At 41.6% G+C, this 17,080-nt stretch overlaps 1 protein-coding gene across 4 annotated transcripts in view; it reads right to left on the bottom strand.

Annotated features, from left to right (window-relative positions):
• Positions 1-17,080, bottom strand: part of LOC119503463 (SH3 and multiple ankyrin repeat domains protein 2-like) — a 236,632-nt gene that overhangs the window by 82,544 nt on the left and 137,008 nt on the right. For all 4 annotated transcript variants that reach the window (XM_037795273.1, XM_037795280.1, XM_037795288.1 and 1 more), the window contains exons 12-13: positions 13,113-13,548; positions 1,192-1,331 (exon numbers count right to left, since the gene is read on the bottom strand). In XM_037795273.1, the coding sequence (XP_037651201.1) occupies positions 1,192-1,331; positions 13,113-13,548 (576 nt within the window). The remainder of the gene's footprint in view (positions 1-1,191; positions 1,332-13,112; positions 13,549-17,080) is intronic.

Genomic DNA, 17,080 nt, shown 5'->3' with positions numbered 1-17,080 from the left:
AGTATCCAGGTACTTTACTCGAGTATTCACATCTACTCCACCTAATTTTGAAGGCAAATATTTAACTTTTTACCACACATTTTAATTTGCAGATTCAGATTATTAATACAAAATAAAATCAACAAATATAAACTATAAAGTAGTATTACAGATTAAGCTATCCAGCAGTATATACAATTGTTAAAATTAGTCTTTACACATGACTGCATCAATAATCATAATCCAATAATAAAAAAAAGAATGACCCCTCACATGCAATAAAACTAGCGTTTTCAAGGGCAAACCTATGGGATCATGCAATAATTACATTCATACTATTGCAATATTAATATTTATTCTAGTGCAATATTTACATTCATGCTAGTGCAATATTAATATTTATTCTAGTGCAATATTACATTTATTCTAGTGCAATAATTACGTTCATACTAGTGCAATATTAATATTTATTCTAGTGCAATAATTACGTTCATACTAGTGCAATATTAATATTTATTCTAGTGCAATAATTACGTTCATACTAGTGCAATATTAATATTTATTCTAGTGCAATAATTACGTTCATACTAGTGCAATATTAATATTTATTCTAGTGCAATAATTATATTCATACTAGTGCAATATTACATTTATTCTAGTGCAATATTAATTTTTATTCTAGTTCAATAATTATATTCATACTAGTGCAATATTATTATTTATTAGAATGCAATAAGTACATTAACTTAAGTGCAATAATGATATTGTATTTATTTATTTATTGTACAACTATTTTCGAACCTGTGTTTGTTTGCTGAAGTTGTTTAGTTTTTGTGGTGTTTTACCTGTTTTTATTCTTGTGTGTCTTCTAACTGAACTGATCAGGTGTAGCACTCCTAATTTCGTTTGTATTGTGTACCATAAAAAAAAGGCTTTCTATAATATATATTATTCTGAAATGGACCATTTTGCATAGTGAGTACTTTTACTTTTGGAACGTTTATTTTGAGGCTGATACCTTTCCTACTTCTTCCCCCCTGGTTGGGTGCAGGGTCACACATGTGATGTCAGGTCTGGGTGTGTACTGTACGTGTATTGCTGACTTACTGCTACTTGAACTGGCTCTAGTGGAGGTCAGAGCAGATCAGAGTCTCTGCTATGGATGAAAAAACAAGCAGACAACAACAATAACAACAACAAAGCCCGACTCACCTTTGACCCTGTCGCTCTTGTAGAGGTTGATCTCTCCCTCGGCCTGGGCGATGTAAGGACGGACCACCACAAAATGTCTCCCGGGAACTGCGCTGTACAGCTTCCTCCTGGTGCCTACCGCCTCGCTGTGACTGCTGGGACTGACGGAGAGGGGGAAAGAAGAAAACACCGCTGGTCAGGATTAAAGCACTATTAGAAAAAGGGAAACTGTCCAGACTGGTTAACACGGCCAGTAAAATCATAGTAATAGAGGAAACCACAGATGCTACTAAGCAGCAGGCGAGTACTGAATACCAAAAAGAAAGCTCTTCACATAACAAGGCACCCGTCCCGTCCACTGTACCCACAATTTGAACTACCTCCCTGCACTGAACTTTCACATTTCTCTCATATTTGCGGAATTTGCACATTGTACATTTGCAATAGGCCAATGGAACTGTATTTGATTGCATATGATTGAACTACAAAGATTTAATGTGTCTTACTATTGTCTTATTTGTAACTCATGTTAATTGTGGTGAAGGCAAAGACATTTTTCCACATTGTGGACAATAAAGTTTCTAAAGTTTCTAACTAATCTAATTTACATTTAGTGGGTAAAACAACAGATACGCCTAATTCAGTAGTCCTGCAGGAAACAGGTATAATTTGGTGAAGTCATGAAGTTCTAGTTTGAAGTGCTGCTGCATTAGTTGTAAACAACTGCAACAATTATGTATTCATTTATTTATTTATTTACTTATCTATTTATTTATTTATAAATAGCCACAACCCCCCCTCTTCGGAGGATTAGATTTACTTAGTTTTTATTCTTTTTCAAATTAAGAGCCAATGAAGGAAAAGAAAAGTGATAATACTAATAACAATCATAATCTTAATCAAACCATATTACTTAAAATAATAATAATAATAATAATAATAATAATAATAATAATAATAATAATATTAACAATAATAAAATGAAAATAATTTTAAAATAATGATAATAATAATAATTTAAAAAATATATACTTAAAAATATTAATATTATTAATAAAAATAATAATAATAATAATAATAATAATAATAATAATAATAATAATAATATATGATATTATATATTATTATGATAATAATACAAAACTAAATAAAAAAGTAGGGGCAAATAGGCAACAACAGTAACAAATACAACAAAAAAAACATTCAAGAGTGGATATGGACACATTTATGTAACACAGAAAATAAGGGCCCTTTATGTTCAACTGTGTAAAATGGGGTATAGGAAACGGGTGGGATTGTTATATGAAGATGACAGTAGTGACGGGTTGGCATTTAGTTCACCGGTAGATTAACATATGAGAAAGGATTTAAAGTGGCAAAGAAAAAAATTTTATGCAAAAAACTCGTGGATTAAATTATGCACGTGTCACCTTGAAATCTCCGTTTGATATCACGGTGTACTCACAAAAAAATGACATCTTAACAATTAACTCAAATATTGCTGCAAAGAATCTGTAGAACACAAGAACACAGTATACGTGAGATTAGCATTTCAAACTGTCGGCTCAAAAGGTCAAAGTTCAAACCTCTGACAGTCTGAAAAACAATAAGACGAAGAAGAAAGGAACATTATGAACTTCCTCAACAGGGGCTGTCAGCACACACACACACACACACACACACACACACACACACTAGAGCCTCTGACACACAGTATTCATGCATATGGATACAGACACACACACACACAAACCAATTATGCAGAGGAGATATTCAGAGGCCGGCAGACACGTGTCTTGCAGGAGTAAGTGGGGCAGAATGTGGGCAGGCTCTGACCCACAGAGCTGCAGTGGATTCTGGGTAAGAGACAAGGCACTCTAAAGACCACACAGGGAGCTACGTATACCTGCAACTTGGCAGCGTTTGAGAAGAAATATGAACGGTCACGTCCTCCAGAGACAATTTTGATTCTGTGCTGGTTGTTAAATAGGAATCTACTGATGCATTTCTCTGTTTCTGTGTAATATTTGGTTATAAAAAAGCTGCAATCAAAACAAAAAAGGATCCCCCAACACTCCTTCATCCATCCACGGAGCTGAGATGTGACCACAGAGAGGACGAGAGTGGTGCCGGATGATGCACCTGACATGATAATATTGCGCCACTTAGTGGTCAACGTCCGTAACAACACTTCCCACAACAGATGGAACGAGACATCGAGGAAAACAAATGCCTTCAAGGAGCAGAAGTCTGCAGTTTTTATTTTAATCAAAAATATAAATACATGAAAAACCTGTTGAACTTTTAGTGTACATAAATAAATATGGGTGTGAATTATTAATTGACTCAGAAAACATAAAGCTAAATGGCTGCACACACATGAAAATGACCTTTCTTATGAGGTCAAGCCACGAAGACAGCCTTTGAGATCAGGCTGGGAAGTGAAAATTCGTCTTTGATATACATTAAAAGATAATATAAAGCTCTAAAAAGGTTTTAACCACGTTCTTCTTTTTGGCATCTTGCACACACTTTTGAGTAATGCGGAGAGACAGAAAGAGTCAAGAAGAGTCAAGAGAGATAAAAACCACAGCGCATGCAGGAACAACCAGGAGATTAAAGAGAAAGAAGTAAATGGAGTGCAGGAGCGAGGGATTGAGAGAGGAAGAAGTGGGTCACCTTGTCCTGTAGACTGCGCTCCTCCTCAAACCTTCACAGGCCTTCGGAGAGCTAACCCCATTCAATACCTAGTGAGAACTGCTCACATTTTACCCAGGGAAAGACACGGACAAAACTGCAACTGTGCACTCTGAGCAGCTAGAAATACTCTATATACCACTGAGAGTACAACACTGTAGTATTCAATGTAAAGAGCTCCGACTGCTCTGTTTGATGGCTGACATCTTGTGTTTCACCAACTCGTCTTTAGCTCATAACGTTGTTTTCATTGATTTCATTTTGTAAAGACATTTTGTGGTGCGCTGAGACAACCAACGGGTTTTATTGAGACATCTATTTCCAGGAAGCAATTAACAATGTAACCCCAATAAAGACAAACCAAAGCTATTTTTTTGCAGCTGTGGGCGTTACATAACCCTCACATATCTGCTGCTTTACGCTGACAAAGACATAACATAGTGACATTAACATAGACGGGCAGATGTGGGACAGATGTGAAATAAACTCAAAAACCGACTCATCACAGAAACTTGTTGTTTTATATCATAGATATTGTAAAATAATATTTACAGGGACACAATGATTCAGTATTATATAGTTAGGAGACTAAATAGAGAGATTAACAACAGAATTGTCTAAATTGAAGCAGCAGAGGCCGACATATCCTGACTTTTTGTTCCTGGTAAAGCTTTAAAACGCTAGATCCTACATTTCCCATAATGCAACTCCCCTGCCTGGTAAAAACCCACATATTTCAAACAAAGTTTGGAGCCTCAGCTATTCGTTATAAAAGTTGCACCACAGACTGAATATAGGAAGTGGACGTGGTCACCGTGACATCACCCATTGGTTTGTGAACTACAGTTTTGAAGCCTTGAGTTTGGCATTTTGGCCAACGCCATCTTGGTTTCTTGCAACCAGAAGTGACGCGAGAGGTTGGAGCTTCTTAGGCAACCAAAAAGTTTATAATTGATGTTCATGAACTACGATGCAGATACGGACAACTCCTAGACCGGACAACGCCGTGGTAGCGACCTGTCAATCACAAGGCAGCCCTGCCCTAAAGCATCCCCTGCTTTATGGTCTATTTGACTCTAAATGGGACCATAATTTACTAAATGAACATCATGCTGTATTGAAGAAGACTTGAAACTAGTGATTGAGACCATAACCTCATGTTTACAATGTTTACTGAGGTAATAAATCAAGCTAGAAGTAGGCTCATTTTCTCATAGACATCTATACAGTCAGACTTCTTTTGGCAACCAGAGGAGTCGCCCCCTGCTGGCTGTTAGAAAGAATGCAGGTTTAAGGCACTTCGGCGTTGGCTTCACGTTTCACAATTCAGGTTGCCGCCTGCTCCAGAACCACAGAGGACGTTATACGACTGTCTTCACACACTCAACGTGACCAGTAAACTGATCTTCATGTGTTGAATCGGTGGAATGATCTTTAACAAACAAACATGACGTTCAAGTCATTTTATCTGCAACAGTAAGACAACATTTCTTGCTACTTTCACACTGATGTGATGATGCTTTGAGGGCACTGAGCACTAAAAACTGAGGTGAGACATTTTACTCTTCAACACCTGCACATTATCAAACTGCATCACACCTTTATAGCACTTCAGAAAAAACATCTTTTATGGCTGTTTTATCATGAAAATGTAAATTTAGCTAAGAATTGTCACACCCTGCTGCAACTTCCTCTCATAAAAGCTTCTTTTCATGCTCACAAACCAGTCTCATTGTCCATCGCTGCTGTGGGACTGTTGGTACAATGATGTGGGAGAAGAAACATTTCCCACGAAGCCACTTCAGATTGAGATGAAACTGAAGATCAGCGCGTACCGGCTGAGATGGAGGAACAGTCAGCCATGTTTTCCCTCATGCTTTTTTTTTCTTTTTTGGCAATTACCCAGGTGGCTTTGAGGTGCTAATTAGACAGTGTTGATTAATACCAGCTGTGCATAATTTGTGCTATTATTGGATGATCACCCGAGACAAGGAGAGAGAAGGAAAGAGAGAGGAACAGAGAGAGAGGGAGGAGGAAGAGAAAGAGAGAGAGGGAGGGAGAGATAGAGGGAGAGAGAGAGAGAGAGGGAGGAGGAAGAGAGAGAGAGGGAGAGAGAGAGAGCAGCAACATTACAGTGCAGACAATTCAGTTCGATCCACATTTACATTTTTCACATTGTAATGTGCTCAGAGAACCTGTGATCATGTCGTAGAGGAACAAAGAAGCGAGAGCAATGACCCCATTTACACCTGCTATTCACATGTAATCTGGATCTGGATACCTCATCTGGCTCACGTGTACAGTAAATGCACGTAAAATGTATCGCAACCAGAGCCGGTTGGGCTGGATCTCAGCCATGTATAAAGGTAGATAGAGTAGTTTATTAATATCAAAGTGTTGTGTTTCAGGCTACCTGACAAAAGTGAGCCCAACATTCACTCTCAGTTCAACTCGGTTTTGTCCTGAACCGACTCTTCAGGGAAATATCTGTCTCTTTAGCTGCTAAATGCTCAACAACGTTCACCAGCTAGTCTCTGTGTCTGTCTGCTGGTTGGTGCTGAGCAGGTGGTTTACGGTGGGTTTATCCAGCCTGTTGGCACAAAAAGGCATATAAATACCACCATAATGCGCAAGGCGTTTAGCGTGCAATAAGTACGCCTTACTTGATTTCCGCGTGTCTTTTGTACGCCATGTATCCTGTACTGACTGCAATGTAAACGCATCTGCGTATAAATGCTACGATAAGAGTTAGTGACGTAGAATAAAAAGCACGAAAGACCACTTACGGTGGGTAGGGTGGGGAGGTAGATGGGTCCAACAAACACAGGACCTTTAACCAGGAGACCGTTGTTGACTGGTGTTTTTTTTGGGGTGTGTAATGTTGACATTTGTCATGTTTTTTATTGACATTTGTGACATGTTTTCCATAGTGTAACGTTGTTTCTGTGCATGTTTGACTTAGTTTACGTACTTATTTTAAGCCCAACCATGATGTTTTCCCTTACCCTAACTAAGTAGTTTTCTTGCCTGAACCTAACTGTGAACGTCTGCCTGGCGTACAAATGACACGCGAAAAGGCTAAAAGGTTATTGTACCAGCGGACAATAACACACAGTAAAGCACAGAAGCCGTTTCCATGCTGTGAAGCAGACAAGTGCTCACGTTTGCTTTTTTTTCTGAAATTTTTCTGAAAATTTTGGGGTTTTTATTTCAGACATTTTTCTAATTTTTACGGACATTTTTCTAACTTTCTTTTCGGATATTTTGCGGTCATATTTTTAGACAATTTTATAACATTTTTCAGACAGTTTTTGGAATTTTTCTGACCTTTTTTTGGACATATTTTTTGAATTTTTGGCCTTTATATCAGCCTTTCTTTGGACGTTTTTACAGATATTTTTCTGACATTTTTCTTAAATTTCTTTCTTACATTTTTTTCGGACATCTGTCAGCCTTTTTCCACACATTTTTCAGTCTTTTTTTTGGACATTTTCCGGATGTTTTCGGTCTGTCTGTCTATTCACACGAGGAGCTCAGAGACCCCGCGGATCCCAGCAGGACCTCAGTTGAGTAGGCGGTCCTTAATGTGGCCCAGGACACCTCTGAATGTGGTCTGAAAGATCCGATCTCAATGCGTCCTGAGTGCGTTCACACCTGTACTTGAAGCTGTCCACTATCACTGAGGATGCATGTTAATACCAGCTGTGAACAGGGCCAGATATCTCTATATATAATATCGAAGCAAATGAAGTTTCACAGTTGATTATAACACATTTATCCCTGATCGCCCTCTGCCTGCGTGATGCACATGTTCACTGACTTTGCTAATGTGTTAATGTTACACACATTAATTCAGAGGGATGTTTGAACACTTAACCACTAGTTAACATGAATGCTTTTATCCTGTTTGTGTTTTATTCATTTCTATCTGATTTCATGTCACCTTATTTTGTCCCTACTCTATTGAATCTGTGTTTTGTTAGTATGTTATGTGTATATTGCTTTATGATGGAATCAAATCAATCGAGGGGATTTTTATACTCGCATAAAACTCACGGGGGAAATCTTCTCTGTGGTTTAATCCTATTTAGTTGTGTGATGTTACCCTTGAATCTCTCCAGAGCTGCTTCAGACCGACGGCACAATACGTGATATCTTGATTAGAGTTGTGGACACAGAGGAGTAGAAGTGATGGGGATACTTCCTGTGTAATGGCCCCTGGCACTAAGATATGAACAGTATTTGTGAGTCATATATCCACCTCTAACCTCTAGGTGCCTTGTGAGGAGTCATAAATATGTGACTATTATTTTCAGCGCTGAGCATCATCAACAGATTTTTCGCTGTTAAAAGAGAAATGACTGCCAGTCGTCAGTCATCTCCAGATCCGTCATGTTGGAGCGTCGAGCCAACCGTGTTTAGACAGCACCGGTCTGTCCTCACACTGGACACACCGCATTTCTCACCACATCTAGCCGAGAAGCTGTTGCCATGACGCCCCGGGGCTGACTGACAGCTGTCACTGTGTGCATGTTTGTGTGTATAATACAGTATGTGTGTGTGTGTGTGTGTGTGGGCTCACATGTGCCTGCGTGTTGCATTCTAACAAATGACATGTCAAGTGGGAGCAAAGGGGGGGGATGCCAGAGAGATGTTGTCATGTGTGTGTGGGCGGAGGTTGGATGAGGGGCGGGGATTATGGGTAGGAAGAGAAACGAGGAAGGGCGAGTGAAAGCAGAAGCAAAGAGAGAATTAAAGGGCAGATGGGCGGGAACGCCTGGAAGAGCTAAAGTTCACACTTACTGGACACGGACGACATGGTGCCGTCTCAGCCAGATGGCCTATAGCGAGGTCATCTCCACTGGAATGTGTCGAGAGCTGCCTTTATTATTAAATATAAATGATATTTAAAGACTTAAACAATACTTGTGTTTGATCATTAATGTGTTTTAGCAGCTGATGAAGACACATAAATATGTCTCAGTGAAAGGCCTCACCTGAGTGTCCTCTATAAAGCCATTATGTCATCATGCAGGATCTACTACTGTACACATGTGCGATGCATATTTAGAGTTAATAAATCCTGTGAAAAGGCCAAAACCAACAATGTGTTAGTCCGTCTCTCAATACATGCTAGCTTCCTGTCTCGTACTTGCCAACCCTCACGATTTTCCTGGGACAATCACGTTTTTCATTGCCATCTCTCGCTTTCCTCCCGGGGTCGCAATTCTCCCGTATTTCCCCCGATTTATGGCACATTTTCATACTTTTTTTTTCCTTTTTGTTATCTTTGCCTGTTTCTGTAACTGAACAGTTTGTATAATCAGTCAATGTATCTTTTGGTCATTTGATTTTCCTTTCACAAAGGGATATTAAAATACAAAAAATGAGTGGTTATTTGATTTTTCATTTTAAAATACAAATATTCAAATTTAAATACAAGGCATTTTTCTTTACATTGGTCAAAAAGGGATGAGCTAAAGTTAAAAACCAGGTTGATTTTCATTTTCTTTAAAAAATAAAATCACTAGAAAACGTCCATTTTTTCATATTCTGCGACCGGAAGTTGTGTAAGAGCGCGTATGAGGCATACATCCATGGTATGAGGACGGTGCTGTGTATGAAAGAGAAAGAAGGCACGGTGCTGTTGTGTAACTGAAGGTGATGGACATGGATCAGTACGTAGTTTTTTGAAACAATAAAAGAGTGTGTCTCAGGGAAGAAGACATGACTGCAGAAAAACTAACTTTGGTAAAGTAGGAAAGATATTGACAGATTTGAACTTCCTGGATCAATAACTCATATCCCAAACGTTGTTAAAACACAAACGACGGCTCTTTCTAACCATAGTAAGGTAGACAATGAGCTAATCGATTTCAAATCATTTAACCGTATCGTATCGCTCTAGATGAGCCAAATATCGTCCTTGAATCGTATCGGGACCATGGAAAGCGTATCGTATCGTTGTAAAAACGGATCGTTACACCTCTACTGTCCATCAATGCATCTTGGAACTGATCACCACCTAAATGGCTGCAGTTGCCTTTAATGATGCGTTGATGAAGCTAGGGTGAAATACACTATTTGTTGTCAAATCAAAGCCAGTGATACAAAGCTGGAGGCTACCCCATCCCCATCACACCGTCTTACAAACAGCAGCCAAGTAGATGTGAAGCTCCTCTGATTCATCACAGAGAATGCAGAGACACGTTTCACTCTACAAGAGCCCTCAAGTTTCTGCTAAACCGCTGTCAGATCACAAAAAACAGCTCTTCTGTCGACGATCAAACTCTCTCTCTCTCTACAAGCCGGTTTTATTTAGTGAAATATGTCAGAAGACATGATAGTGATGTTCACGTTAATGCTGAAGCAACTGTCCTCCCCCGTCTCTCTGGCCTTTCTCTCATCTCCTCCGTCTCTTGTCTTCCCTCAACTCCGTCCCCTCCACCCTCGCTCTAAACCCCTCATTCTGCGCCTTTATTCTCTCTTCTTCCTCCCTCCCTCCTCCTCCTCTCTTTGCTCTTCATCCTGTCTTAATTCTACCGCTTCATCTTCACATCTTTTCTATAACGTGCAGTGCATCTTCTCCTCTCCTCTCCTCAGCATTGGACAGAGGCAGAGCTACATAGTGTGGGTAGTGTTGGTGCAGCAGAGTGCTTCCAAATGTGTCCATCTGCCAAGGAAGAGGAGGACGAGGAGGAGGAGGGGGAAGAAGAGGAGGAGGAGGTAGAGGAAGAGGCCAGAGAGCATGTGTCTTAATCGGGATTGACAGTTACAGCGCTCCAAAGATAAACGCCCATCACACTTTAATCCTCCGCCGATCACATGCCGGAGCACACGCCACAGGCGGAGCACAGATACTCACGGATGTACAGGGAGGTATTTCTGAATGAACTCAGTCAGGTGGAGGTTGAATCACACAGTTAAAGTTGGAATAGTCATCATATGAAGCATACATACTGCATACATAAAAAAACTTGCACGCATTTGCCAGTGCACGCCGAGTCTGTAGGCAACCATAGCAACGGTTGCCGTAGCTACTGTAGGAAGCCAGAGTCTTTTTGATGGCACGTTTCCCAGAGGAACCCGTCATACACCATCTCACATGGGGGGATGGTGGGATAGGATGTATACTGTATATAGTACAGTAATGAAGACTTACTATATGCTGACTGAGGAGCTCTGAGGAGACTCTCAACCTACAACCCTCACCAAGAATGCCTTGCTCAAAGGCACACAACTCTCGTCATGCAGATAGTTTTAGGTTTTATTCGTCCAAGTTTTGAGTCATGTGTCACTGAGATAGCAGTGCTTCGGTGGTCGTCAAAACTACATTAAAACAAGAATGATTCACAAAGAATAGATTGCAGCCGCTGATAGCACCGTGAATTGTGCATCACTTGCAGCCGCTATCCGCCCCGTCTCGAGGTCCCATTCACAAAAGATATCACAGCGCGAACACACCCAGAACGTTTTGCATCTGATTGCAATTATCCACGTGGCAAAGAATAAATGTTGCCTTTGTAGGCAGAACAATGGCAGAGAGAAAAATAAAAAAATGAAATGTTCAGACGGTGAACTCCAGGTCCCGACCGACGAGATGCGGAGGCATTCCTCAAAACAGGAAGGAATTTAAATGTGACAGAGTTTAATATCCCGGTCTGTCAGTTCCCAGCAGCTCTCTAATGAATTCACTACAACGGCGCTGATCTTTGTGAATTGGACTGTTTTTGCAATGAGGCTCATTTACATAGAAAAGGGGCCAATTTTGCACTAAATGTCGGATTAATTATCAAATTCAACTTCATGAAAAATGGCACAGGAGCACCGAGACGTTATTTGCTTGGCAGCGCAGTTAGGCTGTATTCAGGTGATCAGCGGTGAATGATATATGATCAGATTCTGTGTTATGTTAGTAGCAGCTAATGTAGCCTACTGCAGAAACTTGTAGTCTTCACTTGAGGACATTTATCAGATTTCATACAGCTCCCTCTGGTGACACAAGTTTTTTCACAAATGCAGTAGTAGCCTGCTCCACAACACCTGTTTGATGTGTCACATTTGTGCAGTTTCCCTTTAGAGGGACTCTATGTAAGAATCAGAAATGCTTGTTAACAGCGATACTTGTGGCCGTTAAGTCAACGAAAGTCAGCGTCCTGTTGCTGGCGCTTGTGCTCGCTCTACATAGACATGAAGGAGCATCGCTCAACACAGTGAGGAGACACACGTCAGCTAAAACCACAATATCACTCTATATTTCAGCTGCTTGGCAGTAATGTTAGCTGACCAGACGAAGGTCTCTCCATGAATCAATGCTGATCCTAGTGTTGGCTTTTCCTGCCTCAGCCTCCCGACCGCGGCCGGAGGGAACGGGGGAGACGCCGGAGTTTTGGTCGGAGACGATAACGTTTCTCTCTGCGGAGCCCCGTCACTTCACAAGACACGGGAAACCTCTGTTGGTCTGGAGGAGCTGCAGCAGTTATTTCTGCACAAACGTCCACTGTACATTCACTAGATATTCTCAGAGCTAAACTAACTCTTCTGCAGTGTGGAGTGAGCAGCATGCACGTGAGAGGTGGAGCGAAAGAGCGAGTGAGAACGAGCGTGGTGTGTGAGTGAAAGCAGGCAGAGAAGCAGAGGAGCAGAGTACAGCAGAGACTCCGGCCCTGGAGACCAAAGCTACGGTCTCCCCTGTGTCTTCTGACCGCGGTCAGGAGGCTGAAGCAGGAAGAGTTGACACTGTTTTGCAAGACGAGCTTCACTAGATAGAACTTTGTGGTGGTTCCGTGTAGTTTGTGTTGGAGTCTGAACAGCGTAGCCACACTTGAGCGCGCATGGGACACCGACCCGGATTGATTTATACGTGTAGGAAGTTAAAAACAGTCCCTTTAAGGCCCTGTTCCCACCTGGCATTAACATGCGTCTTGAGTTATCCGATCACAAGTGGACAGCTCTAATGTGTGAATGAATCCAAGACGCATTGAGGACGTATTGAGATCTGATTGCTCAGACCTCATTCAGAGGTGGTCTATTCTTTTCAATGTAACAGCAGATAGCCGGCCCGGACCAGATCACAGCTGTGCTGGAGGTCAACAGCAAAATACTGACAGTGTGAGTCGTGTGTGAGTCGTGTGTGAGTCGTGTGTACACCTCTGACCTCCAGGTTAGTCAGTCTGGATGTTGTGAAAATCAAAAAGACAACAGAAGCCCAGTGGACAGGGTCAGTGTGTGTTGCAGAGGCTCACCTGGGCTGGCGCTGTGAAGGTACGGCCCGTCGGGCCTCCTCCCCCAGCCGGCTGAGGGAGGGAGACCGGCTCCTCGCCCCCCTCCCCATGGTCCGGACCACCACGTTGCCATTGGGGCTGCCGCTGGGCATCTGTTGGAGCAGCTGGGGTGACAGGCTGCGGTGTAATGCTGAGGAGCCAGGCTGCGAGAGACCCTGCTGGGGGGCCCGGTGCGGGTGGGGCTGCAGATGGGGGGCCCAGTTTCCAGGAGAACCGTGCTGCTGCTGCTGCTGCTGCTGCTGCTGGTACTGACTGACTGTTAGGTTGTTGTCGCTGTTGGAGCGCAGGAGGACCCGCGGCGCTGATAAGGAGGAGGGGGACTGGTCGTTTCCGCTGCCGTTGCCAGAAGACGGACCCCGGCGGCGTTTGGAGTAGGCTGGAGCCTCACGGAAAGGCACTGCAGAGGAATGAAGGACAGAGGGGATTCAGCTGTTATTCATCTTAGCATTTATTACCTTTCTTCGGTTCGAATAGCCCAAATGAAATGCTGATTGATGGGACATAAGTTTTTTGTTCGTTTTCCTTTGAATGTCCAGCCACACGTGTCAATTTCTGCTCGGCACATGCATATAGTCTTTTCAAAATAAACATCTTCACAAGAAAACAACTTCCTTAGGTTTAGGCAACAAAACTACTGAGTTATGTTTAGGAAAAGATGGTGGTTTGGCTTAAAATAACTCCGGAAGTGGCGTTACATAAGTACTGTATGTAACTTAGGTGACAAATAATTCAAGGTTGACTTTTGGTTTCAACGCGGGACACGAACGCTGGTCTCCTGGATGAAGTCTGGTATTTTTTGACCCAGGCATCCACCCCGACCTCCCTACACAGCGTTCGCTGATTTATATTTCTTGGTTCACGATTATTGATTTTGTGAGATATAAACAAATTCCAGTCATTACTTTTCATTGGTCTAGCTATGAACGCTGTGTGAGACCAGCCTGAAATTGTTGCTGAAGTTGAAGCACTGAAGGAATTTAAGTGGCGGTGGAAGTGGAAGTGCTGACAGGAGCTGAAGAATCAGCTGAAGTGATGAAACAAAAACAAGAGAAAAAAACATGCAGATAGAAAAAAGGTAAAAACATATGGTGGAAATGGAAGCAAATCCATGCAAAACTACAAATGTACCTTCTGTCTGCTGAGCAAGAAAACTTAATGTGATTTGATTGCAAACTTGACTTGTTGTTAAGGATTTGACCATTTGTGCACATAAAATTCCAAAAGTATAAGTCTGTCTAAGTTTGGCTTTGACCTTTGGTCATCACACGCTCTGCTTTGTTGAGCATACTGCTGATCAGAAACAAACTGGTAATCAATATATAGTGGCAACATTATTATCTCAGAAAGTCTCATCCTACTATCAGTTATTCAAATTCTACATGGTTAAGACACAATCTGGTACCAGCACTACAAAGTAGTCTACACCAGTGGAGACTTCCTCTCTATCCCTGCAGACACCACTACCGAAGAATGTGCATCGCCAAGAAGTGAAAATCAATTGTTCGTTCCATTGCAACATCAGCGTCCATCAGCAGAGCTACGCTTCCGCCATTTTGGACTGAAAGACGCCAGTAAAACGTCCACCTACAAAGTGCCGTACAAAAGTAAAACTATTTCTATTCTATTGTCATATTCTACTGGAATCGCCTGTGTTGAACAATAAAAATATTATTATAATATATAAGTTATAATATGAATATAATAAGTGTGTTCAGTCCAAAATGGCAGTTGTCAAACAATCAGTTTTGTCTCTTTGCTTCTACACTCTTTGCCACTCCGTTGACCTCCAGAGTAGAGCTCTGCTCTCTGTGTGTGAGGCTTCCGTTGAGTGATGATAAAGAACCAGTAACTGACCTTGGATCAAAGTTGTAGGATGATTTTCTAGTTTTTCTTAAAACCATTTGTCGATGTGTCTGGACCCGGTGTGAAGGAGCAGCTGTGCTCACAGCAGTCAAAACCAGTAATTTCCCCAGCAGTTCTCCACTGTACTGGATTCTGTTGCAGCACCACTAATAACATGGTTATAACACGAGCTGGCTCCAGTACTGAAATGTCTTCTTTTTTTAATGAATCAAGAACAATAAAAATAATTCAGTTTGTTTCTATTATCTACACCTGCTTCTCTTGTGGATGGTCATGTGGAGCTGGAGTCCGTCCCAGCACACAACATCTGCAACAGCAGCAACAGCTGTGTGCTGATCAAAACAACCTCCTTTTAAATCTGTTCGTTGGAATCATTTTTACTACTTATTAACAAGAAAAGGTACTTTTTTAACCCTTAAAATTCATCGTCTTGGCACTTACAGATCATACTGTCATGTATCTGTGCTGCCGACGTGTCTTTGAGCTAAACATTGAATCCATATACTTTTGTGTGTACTCTCCATTTCTCTCATGGCATCATTCAGTGTCACTTTACGGCACACATACAGTTAACAGTACTACTTCTAATAATTACATTCATTTCCATATTAAACTGTTTTTGAAAAGCAACTCTGTAACACAATCCTACATTCACAGCTGTGATATACAAACAATCTCTTGTAAAGTGTACTGTGTATGTGCAATCACTATGAATATGTGAAGATGAAATGGTGTTATTCATTCTGGAGCGCGTCCATTAGACTGCTGACATTCTAATGCTCATTATGTTGAGCAATCACTGGACAGTTTGCATAATAAAACGGGGTGACTACGCAACCTGGTCGACAGAAAAGTTGTTGACATTGTACATTTCTGCAAACCACAAGTTACGTTGAATGTTGACGTTTCTGAACTAAAAATGCATTTTGTATCAGCCTCGTATCACGCCTGCAGAAACAACCAACGCCACGTGGTTAACGTTGTGAAACGATGGTTAGGTTTAGGCAACAAAACTACTTGATTAAAGCTTCAGTAGGCAGTATATTTTTGGCATCATTGGGCAAAAGAAAAACGGCAGACTCCAGATCAGCTCTGATTGGTTGTTTTCCTCCAGTCTGTGAACAAAAATAGTTCTGTGGTGTGTTCTTAATACCATGGCAGTTTTCCTATAATTAGATTTTAAAAAATCCCAATATATCATCTTGCTGATACAGTATCATAGTATATTGCAATATATTGAATTGTAACCTCTGTATACGTATCATATCGCCAACACTCAGCCCTGATCGAGATGGGATGGCAGTTAACCCTTCGCGTCAGGTATAAACCAGTCTTAAGGCATCACTGTGCTGTGCTGGAAACAAAGTGCACATCAGCATGTGTACACCACGGGGGGAAGGAGATGGAGATGGAGAGGACATATAAATAGCTTACCTTCTTGTTCTGATGTGCTATTTTTTTCTCTCACAGTGACGTCAGACTTGCTGGAGACTATATATGTGCACTCATGCATGTCTATGCACACATCCATCTATCTATCTATCGACCTTTGCTGTGTGTCTTCTGGTGTTATTGGACATGTCTTGACATTTTTTAACCTTTATCAATCCATCAAAATCTAATCTCTCTCTCTCTGCGCCTCCAACACAACAGAGCTGGAACCAATATAGGATATAATTGTGTTTCTCAGACATACTATTGAACTGAGGTTGGTGATTGGCCATGGCTCCACGCTCCGCTCTGACATCATTAGCATGATTATCAGGCCTCCATGAGCAGAGCTGAGCTCCTCTGCCCCCCCCCCCACCCCCCCCGCCTGCACTACACCCCACTGCCGGTTGGACTGAACCCGTAATGGAGGTTGGCCTTGATTTCCCCACAGATATATTCCTCCGTTCCACTGTGAGATGACGAGCCTACCACCACCAGCTCTCCTTCACAATTACACCAGTGCAGCAGAGCAGAGCAGAACAGGCCTGCAGCCGTTCCAACAAGCACCTCCTGATTATTGAGCTGATTAATAGAAACGGTAAGCGGGCGATCTAGCGTCGTCGCCTGTTAGCTGT

The sequence above is a fragment of the Sebastes umbrosus genome, chromosome 2 (assembly GCF_015220745.1).
Source record: "Sebastes umbrosus isolate fSebUmb1 chromosome 2, fSebUmb1.pri, whole genome shotgun sequence".
NCBI classification, from domain to species: Eukaryota; Metazoa; Chordata; class Actinopteri; order Perciformes; family Sebastidae; genus Sebastes; species Sebastes umbrosus.
Note: the sequence above shows the minus strand (reverse complement) of the source record. Positions and strands in the feature narration are given on the sequence as shown.